The following is a 23580-nucleotide window of genomic DNA, read 5'->3' as shown; positions in this document are numbered from 1 at the left end:
AAACACATGGCAGAAATAGATATTTTGAGGATACCTTTTGAATAAGGATTCTATAGAAAGAATCATTGCACTGACTGGTATATCAGACTTTCTAGATAATGGTTAGGCTATTTGAAGCATTCATTCTTAAGAGTTCTACAGAAAGAAGGAGCTACTGATGGCTTTTTATGGAGTTAAATATTTGGATTTGGGCTCCTGAAAACAGTACACTTTTACAAGTGCTCTATGTAAAAAGCATGTTGGTGAAATGCTTAAATCAGAGGTGTCAAACTCATTTTCATGGGGTGGGGGGCCACATCAGCCTCGCGGTCTCCTTCAAAGGGCTGAATGTAATTTTAGGACTGTATAAACGTAACTAATCCTTAACAGTTAAGCAAGAGCTTGGTACTGCCGCTGGATAGAAACAGGTGCCAGGCTAGATAAAACAAGGTGGGGGGCTGGATTTGGCCCCGGGGCCTTGTGTTTGCCACCTGTAGCATAAATGCTTTCTAATGCAAAAGAGTACTGCATATTTATTACAGAAATATTAGAAAGAATAGAAAAAAAATCACCTGTAATTCCACCAATCAAATATAACCAGTGTTACCCTTTTGGTATATGTTATTTTAGATATGTATGTGTGTATAAAATTTAAATTAAAATATGTACATGTTGCTATTTGAATTTCTATTTTCTAATGTCGTGCATATGTGCCTTGTCAAAAAAGAAACCCAAGTGGTTTTACACTGTCATTTTTAAGGGTTGCTTAGTGTGCCGGGGTGTGCACATACTATCTAACTGCTTCCTTAGTGTTGGTTATCTTACTTGTTTCAGGTTTTCATGTTTCAAGTAACTTTGCGATGAACACCCTTGTAGCTAAATCTTTGCCCAACACTTTAATAATTTTCCTGGAAGATCTTCCCAGAAGTGGAATTTCTGGGTCGAAGACTTTGATGTGTCTGCTGTGAATAACTTTCTCATCAGCACTGGGCACGGTTGTGCTGTCATTGTAGTGACTCTTGTTGTTGTCATTATTTAACATCCCGATGGCTTCACTTTTGTGACTGGAACCTCAGTTTCCTTCTGTGCCTAAGTGTGTTTATTACTCATGTGTTAATTTGAGATCTGTTGCAACATTTGCCTTTTGTCCACTGACTTTAGGGAGACAGATACCACAGCTGGTATAGATGTGGTCTGTGTGCAGCTTCCCACTGTCAGCCAGGCTGTTGGGTGTCATTGATCTGATTTCCTCTGAGCATCCATTCGTGAGTGTTGCAGTGGGGTGAGTCTGTGGTCCTCTCTTGCCCTAGAGGTGTCCTGAGCAAGTGTTTCCATCTTTGAATAGCCTGAGCATCTCTGGGCTTCAAGGCAGCTAAGGAATGCTGAATAATTAATTGGTTTCCAGGGAGATATTCAATGCTATTGTTGAATATTCTTTTGGGCTTAGTGCCAATTATTACTGAAGGACTCTTTCAGAGGATAAAAGTGTTTAGTGTTTTGACAGTAGAGATGGGCATTGTTTTTCAAGGTTAACATGAAGAGAGATTTGGCATAATTTTGGAAGACGCTTCACCATGTCGATGATTTTGTTTTGGTTTTAGTCATTAACTACCTATTTGGCACTTCAAACTGTATATGATTGATTTGGGTCAGGTTATTCCCACTCATAAAGAAAGGCGTAGGATAGGTGGTCGTTAGTCATATCAAGATTCTTGTAGGGGTTTGGAAAGAAAAACCTGACCAATGTTTAAAGACAAAGTGAGTATTTACTATGCCTTGCCTTCTGGAATGAACGATAGTAATTTTGAGAATTCCAGTCTCTGGCTCTGAGGTGGCATTTTATTCTGAATCCTCAAGATGTTACTTGATCAAACCCAGACCAATAAGTGCTGTGTGTGTGTTTCATGTTGTATTCTTTAATACCTGGTCAAGGTGTTGGGTGGAGAAAAAGGGATTGAAAAGAGGCACTGGGTTTTTAAAGGAGCAATTCTGCCTCTTCTCCTTGCTGCTAACCCATTGAGGGAGACAGGGCTGATGCTGACGCTGTATTCACTCCAGCGGTGAGACAAAGGATGGATGGGCCTATTGTTGAATTATGAAAGAGTTTGTACATACTGCTCAGTTCCCCAGGAACATCACAGATACCGAAAAAAAGAGGTGTCTCGACTTGTTGTAATAAATACATTATGAAATGTCTCCGTTTCTCATCATTGTGATTATTAGTTCCATTTGGAAATGTTACAACCATGGGTGTGTGTTATTTTGACCTCAGCGAAGGCTCCATAACAACAGTGAACACTCACACTGCAGGGTTTCAAAAGGCAACAAATGTGGGTGAGGTAAGCGTCCTTGGCCTGCAGTAAAGCTGGGTTGTGAAATTTCCTGTACCAGAAGAGACATTCATAGCTGGGACCGGCACTTTCAAGGCTGTCAGTCCTGACGACTGAGAACACCCCTTTTTGACTTGTCATGAGATGGGTTGGCCCATGGGGTTGCTCAAGCATGTCCTGTTTGGGCTTCACTGGATGCTGGCACTGCTGTCCTAGGTGGTTCCTGTTCATTCCAAGGACTTTAGGTGCAGAATGCTCTTGGTATTTATTTCTCTTTTATTACACTAATCCTCAATTAAAAGCAAATAGGCTTAGTATTGATAAAGCTAAGTATATAATAGGATTTCTAATTGCTAACCTTCCAGAATGTGTTAATTCATATTTGGATATTCTTTTAACGTAACTTTTGTGGGATGATTTACTTTTCTTTATTTTTTTTAAAAAAAACATGCATGTGTCCTGACTTTCATTGAAGTAGAGCACGTTTTCAATGACATGTTTTTGAAACGATGTAATGGAAATCCCATAGAATTTGGAGTCACACAGGCTTGGTGTAGCATCTTAGTGTTGTGGCTTATTAGTTGTGTGACCTTGGGCAACTCACACAGCCTTTGAACCTCGATTTTTTCACTCATTTTTAGGAATCATATTGCTTTTTTTAGGGATTATGGCAGAAATTGAGTTAAGTGACAATATACTCTTCTTACAGAGTGACTTGGGCACTGCTTCTGGGGATGAACGGGGTGGTGGTGTCTGTGTTTTTTCTCTTTGAATCTGGGGGCTTGTGGCTATGGTGGAAGTGGCACTATGAAAATTCCAAGACAGGATTGTACAAGGGGACATGTCTTCTCCCTGATGGTCTTGGGACATTTGATTTTGGAACATAGCCAGTAGGCTGTGAGGAGGCTGAAGCAGACTCATGGAACACACTGTGGCTGGGGCATTTCATTGGCTGTCCCCTGCCGAGGCCCTGGAGGGTTCTAGCCCTGGATCTTGAGTTGCCTCTTCTTCACTGTGGATGCTCCAGGCACCAAGGAGCAGAGGCGAGACATTTCCACTGCACTCTGTACAAAATCCTGAGTCAGAAGTCATGAAAGATAAAATTATTGTTGCCTTTGAAAATCACTGATGTATAATTGACACATAATATGATAATAATTTATATGTACATAGATTGTACCTATGTACAATCATAGGTATAATGATTCCATATTTGAATATATTATGAAATGATAACCACAATAAGTGTGTGTGTATGTGTGTATGCATGTAGTTACCATGCTTTTTTAATGAACCACACAAGATGGGCATTGAGATTATAACCTGTTGAAAGCTATAAAGTTTGTTGGCACATTTGGCTTTTATAAGGAAGATTGTAGTGCACACCCATATACAGGTGTGAACATCCTCATACCAATTCCTGTGATTGTATGTCCATAGATTTACATTCTACTTCTGCTTTTGGTTTTAGCTCTGGTGGCACCTCCTCCAGGCAGTCCTACCTGACAGCCTGTTCCAGATCCTCCTATAGCTCCTTTCTTCCTGGTTAAGTGCCTCTTTTCCTGCTTCTTTTTGTACCACACACGTTTGTATCAAAGTATGTCAACTTTATTTTCCAGCCCGCCCCCCCCCCCAAGAGTTCTTTGAGGGTAAACATGGCTTCCTTTATATTTATAGCTCCACATGACACATTATAGATGCTCAGTACATATTAGTACATAGTAATTCATTTGTATATAATTCATGTGATTCATACATCTTGTATATGAGTGTGTAGATGATGGACAGATGGACGTTTACTAAAACTGAAGTCTTTATGTCTAACTTTGCCTCCTATTACTTCTCTTGCATAACACAAAATCTAATCAGAACATGGGTGTTGCATCTTGGGGTTTATATTTCTCTTTCTGGCTTTATTTTCCTCAGCTTGTGGGTTAAAATTCAGGAACGTATTTCTAATACTCTTTCACTAGATTAAGGGGAAATGTAAATGTGATGGTTCGAATTGTTCAAAGTTGTATTGTTTTTTGATAGTGTATTACTAGGAAAGTGAATAATAAAGTATTTTAATGTCAGTGTTAATTTATTAAATCCTCACACATTTTATTTGACTTAGCCATTTCTGACTGCCTTTGTTATGTGTTAAGAAGTGTATATTTATTTTATTACCAGTTTAATGAGATAAAAATTCAAAAGGGGTGGTACTCCATAATTGTTATCCAGTGACTTTGAATAACCTACACCTTTGTTTTCTTCTGGTTGCATAGAAAACAGAATGTCCATTCTACTGATTCCAAGGTATGCATTAAAAAACCAGAGAGCTCAATGGTGTGTTCTCTGGCCTTTGGAGCCTATTGCCCTGTGGAGTTAATAAATGTAAATTTACCCAATACTTTAGCTCTCAATAGATGGTGATGGCCATTATTATTTTTCTTTTCTTATTTTAAATAAGTTTGCATGGTTGTTATTTTAAGGCCTCTCAAGTTAAACTCTTCTGTTTTCCTGACATTGAAATATGACATTTGTCTCAAGTTGCAGCTCCCTGGTGAGTGTTACTCCTCTGCATCACTTGTGTTTAAAATTGGTTGGCATGAGCTTGCAATTTGTTGACAGTCTCTAGCAGTATTAAAAATAGTCCTTATTGTAGCTCATTATGTATGTGAGTAGCTGAGAGGACAGAAAAGTACGACTTTGCAATGAAAATGCTTGCAGGTATCCCTAAGCCCAGAAGAGGATGGAAGGTCTCTGCTGATCCAAAATCTGCAGCAGAAACTGCACCTCTAATTGCTTTTTTACATTGATGGAACTTTCTCTTCTCTCACACATTGTCCAGTACATAATCAGGTGTTTGTCTCCTATGCTTCGTTAATGTAGCCATTTCCCTCTGACCTGGGGCTAATTTAGTTGCTCTCCCACTCTACCAGGCATTATATTACCTAGGTCAGTGGAAAGATCACTCTGGATAGGGTGATGGTTTCCAGTCTTGTAGCATCTATGGAGTGTATGTTAAAAAAACCCCAAAATTCAGATGCTCACTTAATATCAGTTGTACTTTTAGAATCTGTTAGTTGTGTAAAAGTACTATGAATCCAGTAATGCCTATTATGTATCATATCCGTATGATATCTATTACATATATATGCATGTATATAACATTTATGTTTTAATTACATTATATATTTAGCATGTAGATCATTTTTGACATACATATAGAATCCCATACCCCTTGGAATAACTTTTCTCTCCATCAGATTTTGTGACCCACAGTCTATGGAAGCATTGGCTTTTAATGTCTTGTGCATCTTGGGCAAACTTATGTTCTCTTGTATTACTATTATTTTTAGAATGGGGGAATTAAAAGCTTTGGAAACATGTTAGAATTAAATGTGTGTGTGTGTTTACGAGTTGTAAATTAATTTTTGCATTTCGATAGTTTCTAAAACTGCTTTCATTGATATTAGAAATTTTATCCCATTTACTCCTTAAATGCTTTTATTTTCTGCTGCCATTAGCAACTTTCAGTGCACACTAGCTTAGCCTCCGAAGGATGCATTTGGATCTTCTGAGTGATGATGGGTTTCTTGAATTCTCTGGTTGCCAGTGTTAGACATGTATTAAGTGCCTGTTATATGCTCAGCACCTTCCTTGGTTCTGCCCTTGGAGATGAACGATACAGTCCTTCCTTTCTCTGCCTATCTTTGAATACCCTTGGGCTTTTGTAAGGTTGCTGAGATTAATTCTAGATGCTTAATATGGCTTCTTAGATCATGAGTTCCATGAAGATTAGGAGCACTCTTTTGTAGGAAAATGTAAAGTTGATGATGTCACACAGTTATGTGGCTGATCTTTTTACCTTTATAGTAGTGAGAATGTGATTTAGCTGATCAACTAGGTATACCTTTAATAAAAATTGGGTATTGCTAATCTAAAGAAGTGTTATTTGATGGTGTTTTTCATGAAATACAGGATACTGTATTGGACTAATGGCAGCCTGAATGATATAGTCAGTTATTGATACTGTATTATACAAACTCTCATGGTTGCTAATGTTCAGTGTATTGGACATTAACATATATTTGATATGCATCATCATTCAGTATAGTGTAGTTATGCACTTTTCTGTGTCAGTAAGTCCTCTGCAATGAAAGAATGCCTAAATTTGATAATGGGCTGCCTGCTAATGGACATCCTAATAAGGTCTTGATAAAATTCAGAGCTTGACTGAAGCTTAAAGATGGGCTTAACATCCAGGTTGAAAACACTGTCCTTCTATAGATGCCAGTGGTGACCTGTGATCCTGTGTTTAAAGTCTTAACCAGACAAGGAGTGCTTGTTTTTCTGTCCCTTTAATTTTTCATGTTTTCATTTTTCCTGTTTACCATCTCTAAGAGAAGTTATGGTATCTGTTAAAGTTAAGGAAGTTAAAGAAATAGATTTCTAGTTTATGGTGTGCTATAGTTTTTTAATGTATAGTAAAAGTTACAAGTTTATGAATTTATTTCTTTGAATTTGGAAGATTGTGGTTTTATTTGTAGATAGAAATTTCATTGTCTTCCCTGCCCCTGTCATTTTTAATTTCAGTATAACTTACAGAGTTTTAAAATATGCTTTTTTGGTAGTCTTAAAAATATTAATAAAGTAATACATGTTTGTTGCAAAGGTATATAAAGAAGAAAACTACGTTTTCTGTTACTTCCCTCTGTCCCCAACCAAAAATTCTAATCCTACAGAGGTAAATGATTTAAGATATATTTTTCAGTTTTTTTATACATACACATATACATATACATATAGTCTTTGGGATTTTTTAAAAAAATGGCAGATATTTTACTCTTGTCTGAAAATCTTTCTTTTAACTTAAACTATCCTTAATCAGTATTTTATTGTGAGTACACCCAATATTTTTATGTGTTACAGAACCCTTTGACGTTAACTAGGTACTGTATTAAATGATTAAGAAGTGACAGCTAATTTCGAGATTTTTTTTTGGAAGAGATGCATGAGATCAGATTGGAGAAATTAAATAGCTGACTGGTTCCATTGTAGTCAAGTTTTTTGTTTATCTGCCAAGATAAAGGTTTGACTGCATTAGCAGACGACCCCAAATTATAGTGGCTTCAATATGATGGAAGTTGACTTTTGTTTTATATAATGGTCCAGTCCTATAATAGTCCATGGCTAATGTGGTGGTTCTGTGGAGATGGGAACTTGGGTTCTATTCCATTTCTGCTCAACCATTAAGAGAGTATTATTGTCTTTTTTAGCCTCCATGTTCATGGGAAGGGAACAGGGAGGGCAGGTCTCTTGACATGTCTTGGAAATTACACACATCTCTCCTGCTCACATGTCATTAGACAGACCTCGTTCACATGGCCATAACCAGATGCAGTGGGAGACTTTAAGCAGGGCAACCATATGCTCATCTGAGGATTTGGAGGATGGGGAGAATGCATTTTAGTTGGCAGCTCATAGTCTTTGCTGAAGAGTATGACTTTATAATTTTGTCCAAAAGGAATCTTGAAATATTAACATTTTGCAATTAAGTAAAAATTCCATTGATGTACCAAATAGAGGTGAAAAAATGATTTTCTATTTAATTTTTTCCTTGTTTTTGTCAATTTATGTAATTTGTAAAAAATATAATTTTGCTAATAATGAGACTTTCACATGTGAATAGTTTCTGCAGAATAGATGCAAAGTAAGATTTTTCTTAGGGAATGAAACTATGTAAAAATAGGGAGATTTGGAATACAGCAGTTTATTTCTCAGTCTGATTGAAGTTTGGCCTGTTACGGTTCTAACCTATATGTAAGTGTGATGCATGATTATTCTGAAGTATCTTTGCTTTAGTTTATCACTCTTGCTTGCTCTACTTAGAAAATACAGATAAACTAAACTGTGATACTTCTACTCAAGATAACCACTGTGCAATGTTTGGTTTTTAAATAGCATATGTATATATGAGTGTGTGTGTATAAATGTATATGCAAATGTGTGTATGTTTATAGATACACACATATATGACCTACAACTGCATGAACGTTTGTCCCATAAGTTTTAACTATTGCACAGCTTGAATTTTTTTAACCATATGAGCTATGGAATGATGTCCACAGTACATGTAAAGCATCAGTTTTTTGGTCACTATTCAGATACTTATTTTACCAGTGTTTTATAATTTACTTAGTGAGTTTTATTGGTGAATATTTAGGTTTTCTTTGAACTTCTGATTTTATAAACAATACCATGGTGAATAGGTATATACAATGCTGTATATTTATCTGAATATTTCCTTGAGACAGCTATTCCATGGAGTTTTGCTTGGTGATGGAATTTGTATTTTTTAACGGTTTTTGGTGCATATCATGTTTATACAAATTTACTTACATTCTCTGCAACCCTGGAGTTTTATTTTTTATTTAAATCTTTGTTAACCTGATAGCAAAGTTCATTGTATCATAGTTCAGTATTTTCATAGGGAATTGATTCAAATTGTCTTAAATGTATTGTTTAATTTTATCCCATGCTTTGAAACTATGGCTTTTTGTATTTGAGGGAGGTACTTTTCTTCACTGTTTGCCATTTTCGTGTGTTTCTAGATGGTGGTGTAGTCAAGGTCTCCCTTTGTTCTTCCACTTCGTGTCATACAGTGTATCCTTCCGCGGTGGTAGTGAGCCTGCACTCAGATGCCTCACGTTCTTATGTTCTGTCATTAGCGTCCTGTGGTATGTGATCGTAGACAGCAAATGGCAGGGGTGGGAGAGGAGGCTGGTAGGCTTAATTTGGACAGGCCCCTCATTCTGTTGTATTGTAAATTCCGGAATTGCATTAGTTGCCCATCAACTTTAGATCCCTTTAATAATACAGCCTTCCATTCTTGTTTTCTCCATTTACCTTCCTCTTTTCAATCTCATCCTTTTTCCTGTCTTACTTGCTATTATAATCTCATTTTCTTTCACTTATTTCGGAAACAATTTTGAAAGAATTCTTTCCTTTTTTCTTTTTGGTAGTCTGGGGAATTAATACTGAAAGCCTTATTTCTTCTTAATAAACAAGAGATGTACTGTCTCCACTTGGTTTACTTGGAGAAGTCATATTTTACCAAATGGCCATAGGCGATTTATGTATTAAAAAAAAACCAAGATGAACTGTTGTTACAATTGCAGCTACCCTTTCTCCTTCTGTCCGAGGGTGAGAGATGGAAGGTAAGAACATGGAAAGGGTTAGAACAGTAGCAATCCTGATGTGTATCATGTGTTTTACAAATGGATATTCTAATACCAGTGTTCAAAGCAACAAATCTCTTCCAAAGAATATCTTTTGAAAAGTGTGAATATTAGCAATTCAGTAATTGACACATTCTGTTTAAACTGAATGGTCTTATAGCAGTAGAATCTTTGAGCAAATTGCCAGTTTCAGTGGAATTGTAGACATAAATCTTTGTTATAATTGTTCCAAGTACTTGTTTGTCTAAAAAGTATTAAAGTTTTCCTTCCTGTGACCCACCTGGCTTGTGAAAGAGATAGTCTTGTCCTTTGGGTCTCATTTCAGAATTATTATTATTATTATTTGATTTTACTGTTCTTTTTGACAAGTGCAACTTCTGCATGGGTGTATTTTCTGAAAGATTATTTTCTACTCACTGAAGTATCACAAATCCATCTTCAATAAAAGTTATGTAATGAAATAACAAAATCCTTTTTTATGGCTCTCCCTGATTTTTTGGCTTTTTCTTTAAATCCTCACCCGAGGATAAGCATATTGATTTTAGAGAGAGGGGGGAGAAGGGAGAGAGAGAGGGATAGAAACATCGATGTGAGAGAGAAACCTCTATCAGTTGTCTCTCATATGTTCCCTGACCGAACATGCAACCTAGGTGTGTGCCCTGACTGGGAATCAAACCCACAACCTTTCAGTTTACGGAATGACACTCCAAGCAATTGAGCTACACTGGCCAGGGCTTGGTTCATTTTTGATGTATGCGTTTTAACTATGTTTTTCTCATGAGAGGCCATTGTATTTTCAGAGCTGAACTTTAATCTTTTTAATATATCTTGACCCACTAAATAACTGGAATATGAAAGAAATTGGGAGGATAAACAGTTGTGTAAGTTGCTGTTGTGGGCTCCCTGAATGCTTGTAAGATGAATGTGTGCATTTTCTGCATGGAGGGGTCAGTGCACATCCCCTTTCCTTCCTCCCCTTCCCCTCTTATTCATTCTTCCTCCCTCCCTCCCTCCCTTCCTTCCTCTTTCCCCACCCCTTTTATTGGAAAAAGTCCCTTTCAGTCTTCACAGGACGGTCAACCAAGGTTCTCTGCCTTCTGATGGGAGAACATGTGACTTAAGCTAAGCCAATCAGACTCACTCTTCCTGAAACTGAAATGAAACCGAGTAATGTAAAAACTACTGACCCAGAGGTGAAAAAGGGCTTATCTCCTCCTAACCAGATCTTTAAAAATATTTTGGTTCCCGTCCTTTTTTAAGGCTGTTTCTTTAGCTTTTTATTTTATTTTGTGGCCACCTAAGAAACTTATTTTTTTAGGTTAGCATTTGTTGCTGTTGCCAGCAGAGAAGCCTGTCTGGAATATATATCTCATGATGGTTCGAAGGAGCTTTTGCAGGAGCCAGGGACTTGCCCCAGTGCCTGGAGCAAACTCACATTACTTCACCTTACAGAGAATGATACACAAATTAGAATGATCATCTAGGAATTAAAAAAATCAATCACTGCTAGGATGGAATGTTTCTTGTAGCATTTTAATGCAGTTGTTTCTTGTTGTCAAGCCAGTTGGGAAGTCTGTCCCAAACAGAAGGTTGTTGGGGAATAGAATGAGTTATTTGTATGATCCACGATTGAAACCTGGTGTCTTCTTGCCAGTGCTAGGATGGCACTGTCACCTCCCGCCCTTTCCTCTCCAGAGGCTCCCATGCCTTTTTGACCAGTGCTTACTCGGGTGCGAAGAATTTTGAGCTTTCTCTCCCATTCAGCTCACCTGCTAGGAAGTGGATCTGGATGAATTCAGAACACAAGGACTGAAGCCCTGCACCATACATTTGAGAACACATTCTCCTGTATATTTAGACTTTCATTAGGCTAAGTACAATCATTTGATATGAGCTTACTACAAATGTAAGATGAGCTCATTACACTCACATGTTAGTCCTAACTTTCTAGGATCACAACCAGATTGTCTGGGTTGGATCCTGGGTGCTTCTGAATTCTCCAGTACACTTTAGAGACAACCTCATGTTCACACTACAAAATGGCTCTTCATAGCCCTTGGCCAAGAGGAACAGCTTTATTCCCTGCCCCTTCCCCCAATTTTTCTTTTTCTGCTAAGATTTTGGAGGATACCTGGTAATAGACTAGAGGTTGGCCAAAGGATCCAGCTTTCCCCAGAAATACAGTCAGACTTAATTTCCCCACATGTTTTATGTCATGTGTCTGAGTCTGGTGGGTCTTTGGAAAGCTGGTCCCCTTGATGTTTATTTTCTTTCTTGTTACCTTCACTTTTCTCTGGGGTACCCTAACAAGCTTACCTGGTTTCTCTGATTTCAGTCTCCTCCATTCAACTTTGTTAATATGGCCTGAATAATTTTTCTAAGAAAATTCTTTGATCATAATATTCCTATGGTGAAGAATAGCGAGTGACTCCCTGTTTCTCTGCAGGGGCAGCATATCCTAGTGGTCAAGGACACTGGCTCTGGAGCTTGACTGCTTGGGTGGACAACTGTTTACCCCCTCAATTTACATTCATCTGTAAAATGGGAAACAGTAATAGTACAAGTTCGGCTGTTGAGAGAATTAAGTGACTTGATACAGGGTGGGGCGAAAGTAGGTTGACCTGTGTTCATGTGGAAAATAATACAGTAATTAATAATGGTATAAGAATAAACTCTGTTTCACATAGTTACAGCTGTAAATCTAGTTTTGCCCCACCCTGTACATCTTGAGGGGTATAATTATTATCATCTGTCTTGACTGTTGTACCTGGGACAATGAGAGCTTTGCATGTGCTGGATATTTAATCAGTAGTTGTTGGTTATCAAAGTGGCCTTCCTTGTTGTAATTTCTTTGGTTAAGTTGGATTAGCACTTGCTCAGCATCTCGTATGTGCCATATACTGTGCTAAATTTTGTCAATAGTGTATTATGAGGTTGGTTCTCTGCAGTAGCTGCCAGTGAAGGTCATCTTGAGCTCCACTTACTCCGCGAAGAACGTGAGTCTTAGAAGGTTAAGCCCCAACGTCATGCTGCTTTGCTCGTGAGGTGAGGGAGGAAGAATCCAAACTGAGATCTGTCATCTCCAAAGTGGCGCTCTCTGCTCTTTGTTCCTTTTGCTCTGTTGAGGCGCTAACAGGTGGGGCCATGGACATTTGGCCTGTGGTGTGTCTACTTTCAAATTTCCAGTTGCTGCATAAGAATTGGGCCATCTCTTGTTTTTGTAATTAATGTAAAAGCTGCAGTGTAGACTTCAAACAACTTAGAAAAAAACACAATCTTTTGGAATAAAATTTCATCTGTGTCAAAAGAACAAACAACTTTTAAATACTTATAAGCAATTTTTTGAATTGACTGAATCATTTTAAAGCAGATTCAGTGGTATATCTTGGCAGAGAGTGTAACACTGCAGTGTTTTAAAAAACAGGGTCATTCTGAATAATCATTTTGTAGGCACAGAATGGAAGGCAGAAGGTTGTTTATTGACTTGCGAAAGGCCACCTGGTATATTAACCACACAATTGGCATTTAAGCCCAAGTCTTTCAACTCCTTCTGTGCAATGTCTGCCCTGTGACCATCTTGTCCTTTAAGACAAGAGTGATTTTAAATTTATATGTGATGCTTCTTGGGAAATGAAACCTGTCTGAAATGGTATTTGGGAGGAATTGACATGTCAGGCTGGCAGGCATCTGGCTGCTACGTTTGGAAGAAGAGATGGAGGAAGATTGGTTACTTTTGTAACCATTGGGTGCCTATAGTTTGTGGATTATTTATAATTTTCAGTCTTGATATAACTGTTATTCCTTCCACCTGGGACAATCCACACCTTTTCTGGTTCTCATCTCCTCAACCCACCTACTTCAGTCTTAGTTACAGTTTAGTTCTTAGCTTAAAACTCTCCCTTGGGGAAACTCTTTTTCACCACTCTGATCTTTTCTCATTTGATCTCATCAGTGTTCTTTAGAAATTTCCTCCAAAATCCTCCTTCATTTTCTCCCTCCCTTTTCCAGTCACAAACATGTCAGAAGTCGACTTTTAATTATTCCTCTTGGCTCTACTGCCCAAGACATTTTTTTTTATGGGTGCAGTCATGATCACCAAAAATTTCTGAATGAATATATTCTACTACTGGTACAGAATATGCAGAATGTCCCCAAATATCCTGTCTACATAGAGACCCTCTCTCAAGTAGAGGATTTCGCTTGCTTGTTACTTACCCCCACCATTCCTACCCACTTAAATACAGTACATTTTTTCGTGACCAGTCAGTACTACCCTTCAGTATTTGAATAAATTCTTTAATGTGACTTCCCTTTTACGAGTGAAAAGTGCATGAGGGCAGTTTTAGTTTCTGTCTTGGTCATTGTTATACCTCTACTGCAATGTGCAGAACGAAGTAGGATCTTAGTAAATATTTGTCAGATGAGTTAACATTTCGATGAGTACATGCAAATGTGCAGGGCGTGGAAGGCTGTGGGTGAAGAGCAGAGTAGAAAGGTGAATCCGGCCAACGAGGAGCTTCTAGTCCCGTGGACAAGACAAGTAGTAAATGATAAAGTTCATTACAGGATTGACTGAATTGAAGTTTAATGGATAGAGCAAGGAAAGGGCTGAGTTGATGTCATTGACTAAGGAGTGATTGATTTCAACTGGGCTAAGGGAAGAGGAGGTGGACCTCACAGAGGAGATGACATTTAGCTTGGCCTTGAAAGACAAACTAATTTAGTTTGTGGGAGCTGGGGAAGGTGCCACAACATGACAAATTACACTTGTGTTTTTGCAGCCCTGGCCCTCTCAAATGGTCTCTGTCTAATCAGGGCCATAGAAAGATCACAGGGTTGGGAATCAGGAAACCTGAGTTTGCTTTTCTGTATCTCACTGGACTTCCGTATTGCTCACTGGACTTCTGTATCGATCTGGACTTAAGTTTATGAGTAACAGGAGGGTATTGCACATGACCTTGAAGGATGAGCTAAGACCACAGAGTGTGTAGAGGAACCACAACCTCTTGGGCTCTGGGTGTGTCACCCACTGCATGAATCCAAGGCTTTGTCAGGGTGGGTTGGGCCTGCTTAACTTGGATGAGTACTCATAGTGAATAACCACATTTTACCCATTGATCTGCCCTTGAGGCTTTGGTCTTTGTTATCCCTTCCTATATGTGGATTTGGGAATGCCTGTTGGCCTGTAGCTGAAATACCGATGTCAAGTTATAAGATACTTGGAAACTGGGGAATGAAGAAAGGAACAAGGCAGAAATGGGGACAAAACTGCATATAATTACAGTGGGGTCAATGGCCTTTACAGATCTCAAATTAGTTTGTTTTAATTATAGTACGTTCTGAGAACAGTAAATGTCCCGAGTATAAAATATAATTTCCTTATGAAATTGCCACACCTCTTTCCTTTCTCTGTTGGGAAAATGAGAAGTTTAGTCATTAGATAATCTTTGATTTTTTTCTTTTAGTTATAAAATATTATGGATTTTTCAGTGGAAGTTTGAGTAGGTGTTAATAAGTAACGAACATTGGTATGGGGAAGCACCTCCTTTTTGTTAAAACATTATTGTCTTCCCCTTTCAAAAGAGGTCTGTAATAAATTAAGTTTTCAATTTTACTGTTTGTCTCTTTATCTGGCCAACTGAAGTAGCAATCTTGGATTTTTCTCTTTTTCACTTTTTGCCCTCAAGGAATTTGCTTTCTGTTCGACGAAAGGAATCAAAGTGATGAGTTGCCAGGTTATAAAAAGCAGCTGTTTGGTTAATTATTTTTTTCTACTGTGTACATTCTTCTGTCTTCTTAGGAAGGAAGTGTTCAGTATACACACAGTAAATTGCAGGAGTTTTGCGTGTATTTATGTGTCTCTGTGTGTATGATTTTGGTTTGATTTAAGTTCTCATTTATGATGGCAGGGATCTGCTTAGTGGCAAATGTTCATATTTTTCTCTGTGTATTCACAAAGCACTTGTTGAGTATGAACTTTGCATTTAAGGCTTGAGAATTGTCGGGATTCAAAGAAGTAAATGGGTCCTTCTTTGAGATAGGAAAATAGACAATAATGCTAATCAGCACCTATTTAGTTAGTTCTTAGTGTCTGCCTGCTGAGAGCGTTAGAAACATCACTTATGCATTTAGCAAATATTCATTAATATACTTACTTTGCACCATCTACTGTTGTGGATACTGGGTGTACAACAGTGAACAGCACCCAGTCCCTGCCCTTGTAGAGATGAGGGTACAGGGGAGGAGTTAAAATGAGACCCAGAGATGTTTCATTTTCCATGAAAATGTGAAAGAGGATGAAAATGTGCCATTGTTAAATATGTATGTCCCGAGTACTATCTTGATTTTTTTTTTTAATTTAGGAGGTTACAACTATATTTTTGAATTTTCCTCTCAGTACAATGACTTCACTGTGATTTTTTCTGGTGGAGACCAATTCAGGCCCTTTCTTCCCGCCCTGGCTGCTGTTCAGTCAGGACCATCTCCCAGTGGTCTGTGGTTTCCGGCTGCCCATCAGCTCCTTAGATGTGATGTCTGTAATGCCTGCCTCTGTGCCATGGGCATTGGCTATGCTGGTCCTCCTCCCCCTTCTGTCAGAAGGGGCTTGTTTTGGGACAATAGGGGCTTGTTTTGGGACAATAGTGCGTTCAGCAATAGTTCTTGTTTGTGATCATCCTGCCAACACATCTCTCTCCTTCGGTGCTGCCACTTCCAAATACCTGATGTTTTAGCTGAATTGCAGTCTCTCAAACAGAGGAGATGAGACGGTGTGTGTACACACCATAGCCCATAGTGGCAGCCAGGGGTCACTCTTATATTGAGTACTACCACGGCAGTGACAACAACCCTCCTGCTACTACTGTTACTGCTCCATGGGTTTTTAAGGAATTTTAATTTTTCTTCCAAGACTTCTTTTTTTTTATCACATAAACAAGCCAAGAGATAATGTCATATATCCCTCAAGGATGATAAGAGGAAGAGTAGAGGGGAGAGGAGAGACTGTAATAGTAATAAGAGTGATCTCTGCAGTCAGACTCATTTCTGCCACTTAAGTTCTGTGTAACTTAAGACAAAATTGTGATCCCTTCTTGGGCTGCTTTCCTTATCTGTGAGATGGGAGTAATGATGTTCACTTCTTAGAATGTACCAGGCATTTACCCACACTGTCCACTTCAAACCCTTTAACGCTCTTTTGGGCTGTGGGAATCATCATTATTCCCAATTTACAGATGATTTTGAGTTCAGAGAAGCAAGAACTTTGCCTGAGGACAGTCAGTGTGCAGGGGGGCTGTGACCGGGACACAGGTGGTCTGGTTGCCCAGGGTTGTTATAACATGGGATGCTTTGAGCATGATGTCACTTGGCACATTGTAACACTTATTCCATGTGTAATAACATGATCACAAGCTAGTCTTTAATCATCAAAGAAGCCTGCTTCTTCCTTCGTGGAGGTCACCCTGACTTCTCTGCACAGCACTTTTATTCCCGTCTTGACATTCTGTCTGCTGCAGCTGGAGTTGGATCTGGTCTTCTCCAGTCCTTGAAGCAAAGGTAGGGTGATTGCTTTTTAGAGGTTTGACTATTGATCCTGGGACTCCCGGTGAACTGAAATTGCTTCTATTCATTCTCTGCTTCCACCTCATTTTTCTGGCTTTGCATCAACAAGTTGAGAAATGTTCTAGGAGGTTTCAGCCAGTCTCTGGTGCATTGGTGAGCTGACTCACCTCCAATTAGACTGAGGGCCTGCCTGGTGGGGATACTCTTGTTTACTTGAGGAGCTTTCTTTTTTAAGGTGGATTGATGGCAAGGAATCCATTCGGAGTGAGGTCTGTGTTGACTTTGGTCAATCCAGCTCCAGCTGGTGGAGCTCTGGCTACAGGAGCAGGCAAATGCAGCTCAGATAGGATGAACGGTGAAGCATTGGAGGAAGAAACTGCCAAATGCCAAAACCAGTTCCCACCTTCAGCTCCTCTGCCTGCCCCACCTTTTCCATAGATAAACTGAAGGCAGCATCTGCTCAGAGCTGGCCATTAAATCAGTCCAGCAGGTTCCTTTTGGCTGTGATTAGGAGCAGGGCGCTGGGCTGTTTGTAACCAGGCTGACAGTGTGGAAGCTGAGCACACTGTTTAAATGGTCACAAATGTGTTTTGCCACCATGGCAGAAAAACTTCCATTTGTCTCTGGTGTTACTCGTCTGTTGCTTTTATTCCTTCTAATTGTAGATATAATAAACACTTATGTGAGAACTGGAGAGAATAATAATTTATTTTGTCTTTATTCGGACAACCAAAGAATGGACCTACAGTCTTACATCCCATCCGTCACCTCGAAGCCTGAACACTGTTAGTGGAGAATTTCCCCCACAGTCAGGTGGCTCTGTGTATGCTGTGGTCCTGTTCTGTGACCAGTGATTCTGTTCTTGCAGGAGATAAGATTCTTTTCTGATGACTGGAAAGCTTCTGAACAGTAGTTAACTGGAAAATCCAGGCGGCTGTTTTGGTGGGAAAATGTTTCTCCTTTTTCTAACCTTACTAAATCTGTGCCTGAGAGCTAGGGCACTTATTCCAGGGGTGAAGCCTGCACTTTGTGTCTGGTTATACCCTAAGGGCGTTTCTGGGGAACCGTCCTGTGGTTGGAAGTGGAGAAAAGCACATTAACGTATCTGTGGGATTTTGAGAACTGCTCATACTTAGAGGGAGGCTGCCGGTGTTTATGGCTCTGCCTTCATTACAGTGTGCCGGTTACGTGTTGGGGGAGAGAGTTGAGCTGTGTAGGTTTCGTCTCTGGTGTGGGGCGAAGTAACTCATGTTGGTGATTATGTGAAAAATGACTTAATTTGTTGAAGGGTATTTTCTAAGTCATCTCTGAGATGATTCCATCTCATAATGATTCCATGGGGTAGATTGTGCGCTCAGTCCTCTGAATCCCAGCTCAAACTTGGACAAGGGTTTTATTTTATTTTTTTTTTTAAGATTTTATTTATTTATTTATTTATTTATCTTTAGAGGGGAAGGAGAGGGAGAGAAACATCAATGTATGGTTGCCTTTCGTGCATCCCCTGCTGGGAGTTGGCCTGCAGGGAACCAGTCTGCAACCCAGGCATGTGCCCTGACTGGGAATCGAACCACAATCCTCTGGTTCGCAGGCCCGTGCTCAATCCACTGAGCTACACCAGCCAGGGCAAGGGTTTTAATTTTGTTTTAACTTAATGTTTTTTAAGTAGTACATGTAGATAATTTTAAGAAGCTTGAAAAGTATTTTTAAGATTTATAACAAAAATAAGAGCCCCCAACATCACCCCTCTGCATGCTTCGGTAGGGCCCCTCAGAGAGTGCCCTCTTTAACTCTGTAAGCTGCTGCTTCTGGTACTTCCTTCCAGATTTACAAACCAGTTTCAAATGTAGGTGTTACCTACTCTTGTCCCTAGTAAAAAGTTGAGGTTTCATCTTCTTACTCCACCTAAAATGCACACTGTTCTTTCTCTACCCTGCTAATAATATCTGCATGTCATTATCAGCATTTTTAAATGGGTAAACATTCACAGCCATATGGTATAGTGTCATGACTTTGTATGGCATTGGTAAGTTCTTTGCTTTTCTACTTGGTTTTCCTTGTGTTCACCTCTAATTTTCCCCATGCTTTACAGCAGAACTGAAAAATGCTTCCAACATAGCAAAAATAATGAAAGAATCCTTCAGTTCCTTAAAAAAAAAACAATGCGAAAACAAAACATGCTTGGAGGCTTTTCTCCTATTGTTTTCTGTGCTCTTGTTCTGATCTGCACTGGGGTTTTTCTGTGTCCATTCTACATTTGTTTCCCTGAAGCTTCCCCTGGCAATATCCTTGAAAGGCAAAGGATCTTGACCCCTCTCAGTCAGCATTCCTCATCCACACTCTGGGGGTGTTATCTGTCTCAGGGAGTTATTGTGAGAATTGAATGAGTTAATATAGGTAAGCCAGTAGCATGAAGTAGAGTTCAGTCAGTATTAGTTACTGTTACTCTTTTTCTTTTTTATTATTCTGCTCTTCTGCATCATGTTATACTGTGATCACTAATCTGCAATGCATCTATAATAACGGGGAAATATTACAGTTGGGAGACAGCTACAAGGTAACCCTTCTCTTTACCGCGAGACCGAGAGGAGAGGTATGTGTCTCTGCCAAGGTCATGGGGCCAGTCTGGCACAGAGAGGTAGAGCAGAAAGAACTAGACCTCTGCCCCTCTTACTTCAGTCACAGTCAGGTGTTCTTTCTGTTTTCTTATGCTGCCTCAGTAGCCTGCAGGGTATTTTGTTTTGTTTTCTTTCTATTTTTAAAAAATGTCATAGCCATTTCTTGTCTCCTAATTTCTTTCTTTTAAAGAATAGAGAAGAGCTTCACTGAGGTGTAATTCAAATACCATACTGTTCACCCACTTAAATTTTATAATTCTATAGTTCTAATATATCCACAGAGTTGCAATTATTACCCAAATCTAACTTAACGTTTCATCATCTCAAGAAGACATGCTAGACCCTTTTGCTCCTACTCTACTAATTCCTATCCCTATGCAACTCCTAATCTACTTCCTGTCTCAACAGGTTTCACTGTTGTGGACATTTACATGTAAATGGAACCTACAGTATAAGGCCTTTTGTGACCAGATTTTTTTTACTTAATACAGTGTTTGCAAGACTCATCTGTGTCAGCCTTGGCTGGTGTGGCTCAGTGGATTGAGCACGAGCCTGCAAACCAAAAGGTCACCAGTTTGATTCCCAGTCATGGCACATGTCTGGGTTGTGGGCTAGGTCCCCGGTAGGGGGTGTGCTAGAGGCAACCACACATTAATGTTTCTCTCCCTCCCCTCCCTCCCCCTTTCTATAAATACATAAACACATAAATAACTAAGTTACTAATCTTTTAAAAAAGACTCATCTGTGCCAGTGATTTTCAACCTTTTTCATCTCATGGTACACATAAACTAATTACAATTCTGTGGCACACCCAAAAATGTATTTTTTGCCATCTGACCAAATAAAAAATAGTTTTGGTTCATTTACACCAGGGTGATATTGTTGTGTTGACTGTTGTCATTTTCTACATTTGACACTTGAAGGCAAAGAAGTCGGTCTCCCTGGCTGAATAGCCAGGTATTGCACGTTTCAAAAATTCTTGCGACACAGAGATTGAAAATTGCTAGTCTACATTGTAGCCTGTATCAGTACCTCCTTCCTTTTTATCGCTGAGTAGTTTTCCATTGTAGAGATACACATTTTGTTCATTCATCAGTTGATGGACATTTTGGTTATTTCCACTTTTTGCCTCTTATGACTATTAATGTACAAGTTCTATGTGGATATATGTTTCCATTTCTCATGGGGATATACCTAGGCGTGGAATTGCTGCTTCACCTGGACCCTCCACACCTAACCTTTGAGGATCTGCCACACTGTTTTCTGAAGCAGCTGCTCTGTTTTACAGTCCTGCCAGCAGTGTCGGAAGGGTCCCATTTCAGGCATTTGGAGTGGTGTCTTGTGGTGTTTGTTTGTATTTTTCTGGTGGCTAATGATATTGAGCATCTTTTTCTGTGCTTAATGGCCATTTGTATGTTTTCTTTGGAGAAATATTTATTCAAATGCTTTCCACATTTTAAAATTGTGTTGTCTCTATTAGTGAGTTGTATAGTTATATATATGACATATATATAGTTATATATATGTCATTTATGTATATGAATGACACAGTGCCTTAATGATTGGTTGTATGACTTGCAAATATTTTCTCCTATTCTGTGGGGCATCTTTTCACTGACTTGTAGGTGTCATTTGCAGCACAAACATTTTATTATCTATTTTTTTTCTTTTGTGTTGGTGCTTTTGGTTCATATCTAAGAAGGCTTTGCCTAACTCTTAGTCTTGAAGATTTACTCCTATATCTTCCTGAGAGTTTTATAGCTTTAGGTCTTATACAGTGCTTAGGTCTGGGATCTATTTTGAGTTAGCTTTTGTGTATGGTGAGAGGAAAGGGTTCTGCCTTGTTTTATTTGCATGTAGATATAAAATTGCCCCAGTACCATTTGTTGAAAAGACTGTTCTGTTCTCATTGAATTGTCTTGGCACCCTTGTTGAAAATTAATTCTGCAGGGGTTTTCACATACTGTTACGCTATCCTGCTGTCCCTCAAAGTGTGGGTGACTAATATAATAATGTGCCTGATAATAACATGAATGGGTTCTAACAATCTCCCCTGTGTGAAATCTCTGTGAGCAGAAGGAATAATCATCTTGGGGGAAGCATTGTAGGTCAAATAAGGGGAAGGTAGAGAACCAAAGTATAATATTGTGCCAACTAAAATCCATCAGCTGTGCCAGAAAATACGAACTAGGACTCAGTTTCGAGGATTACCAAAAGAACGTGATGTGGCATAAGCGCAAGCTGCCGAGCTGTGGATGAGCGTTGCGGCAAACCTGTGTAGGCCCGAGGGACTGAGAGATGCAGAGAGCAGCAGATGCGCTTGGCTGTGCTCCACTGGGCGTGCCCTGACCCACACTGTTCCCATTCCTGCACACAGGGTTGTCTCAGGTCTTGGCCGGGGACAAGTCAGCACCTCCTGCACAGCACCAAAGCCCAGCAGCTTGGCTACTGCCCCAGAGGCCTCAACACCTCTGCAGTGAAATGGATTTAGATATTTGTATTACCTTTGTTCTTTTTAAAATTGAGGTCTAGAATACATAAAGCACACTCATATTACATACAGCTTGGTTACCTTTGAACCCATGCATTCTCGTGTTGCCATGGCCCGGATCAAGGTCTGGAAGCACCTCTGAAGCTTTCCTTGCGCCTCTGCCTTCTCAAAGCTCCCTTCCCAAAGAGGTCACATTTGTTTGCCTACGTTTGGAATTCAAATAAATAAAAACTGTATAGGAAGAGGCTATGCACTTACACTCCACAGTGTAATTAATATTCCCTTATATGAATGTACCGTACTATTTATTCTTCTGCTCATAGGAATCTGTGTAGCTTGTATTTTGGGGCTCTTTTTGGTTAAAGTGCTGTATTTCTTCTTGTCCTGGTAGTGCGTCAGACATAAGCCCTCATTTCTTCTGCGCATTTACGCAGGAATGGAAGAGTTAGGTCGGATGGTGGGTATGCATTTGGCTTTAGAAGACACTACTAAGTGTATTCTGGTTTTTGATCCTCTTCTTCTGTTCACATCCCTCTCTAAGCTCTGGCTGAGAGTATGAGTGTGTTGCCAGGCAAGCATAGGTCACAGAGGGGAAAGAGGAAGAGAATTTGATAGAGACAGAAAGGGGTGGAAGGTCAGGTAATATTAAAGAAGACTGTGGCAGTTAAAATGTTAGGTGGGAGAGTATTAAGGGAAGAGAGTGAAGAGAATGACTTGGAGACAGTAAAAATTATGAGTCAAGAATACAAGTTTTCAGTCTGGATTTATTTTTATTTTTTATTTTTTGATTTTATTTATTTATCTTTAGAGGGGAAGGGAAGGAGAGAGGGAGAGAAATATCAATGTATGGTTGCCTTTTGTGCGTCCCCTGCTGGGAACTGGCCTGCAACCCAGGCGTGTGCCCTGACTGGGAATCGAACTGCGATTCTTTGGTTTGTAGGCCCGCTCTCAATCCACTGAGCTACACCAGCCAGGGCCAGTCTGGGTTTAAATTGGAGATCTTCCGCTTACTACTTGTTTAACTTCAGGAAACGTACTTCACCTGAGGCACATAGTTCTTGTCTGTAAAATGGAACAAATAGTAAGAACTTGTATCATAGCCTGAATATGAGCAGGAGATGAAGCATTGCCTCAAAGTCAGAGCTTACATTTATTGAGTGCTTCCTAGGTGCTAGTCACTGTGCTGATGTATTGAATAATTAGGTAATTTAATCTTCACCACAACTTGTGAGTTACGGACTTTTATTTCCCAGTTTATCAGCTAGGAAGCTAAAGGTCTGAGAGGCTCAGTAATGTGCCCCCTGGTCACAGAACTGGCAAATTAGTGCAGTGGGAAGTCTGATGGGTTGACATTGACACATTTATCGATTGTAGAGACTGTG

At 39.4% G+C, this 23580-nt stretch overlaps 1 protein-coding gene across 16 annotated transcripts in view; it reads left to right on the top strand.

The window, feature by feature from the left end:
• The window catches only part of MAGI1 (membrane associated guanylate kinase, WW and PDZ domain containing 1), a 614474-nt gene that overhangs the window by 125165 nt on the left and 465729 nt on the right, over positions 1-23580 (top strand). The window contains exon 1 of one of the 16 annotated variants that reach the window (XM_037040899.1): positions 974-2554. The exons of the other annotated variants lie outside the window; for them this stretch is intronic. Coding sequence (XP_036896794.1) covers positions 2449-2554 — 106 coding nt within the window. The 5' untranslated portion in view covers positions 974-2448. Of the gene's footprint in view, positions 1-973; positions 2555-23580 lie in introns of those variants that run through there. 16 annotated transcript variants of the gene reach the window in all.

Source organism: Sturnira hondurensis, unplaced genomic scaffold (assembly GCF_014824575.4).
Source record: "Sturnira hondurensis isolate 20B ecotype Veracruz unplaced genomic scaffold, ASM1482457v3 Scaffold0002840, whole genome shotgun sequence".
Taxonomy (NCBI): Eukaryota; Metazoa; Chordata; class Mammalia; order Chiroptera; family Phyllostomidae; genus Sturnira; species Sturnira hondurensis.
This window is presented reverse-complemented; position numbering and strand designations above follow the sequence as displayed.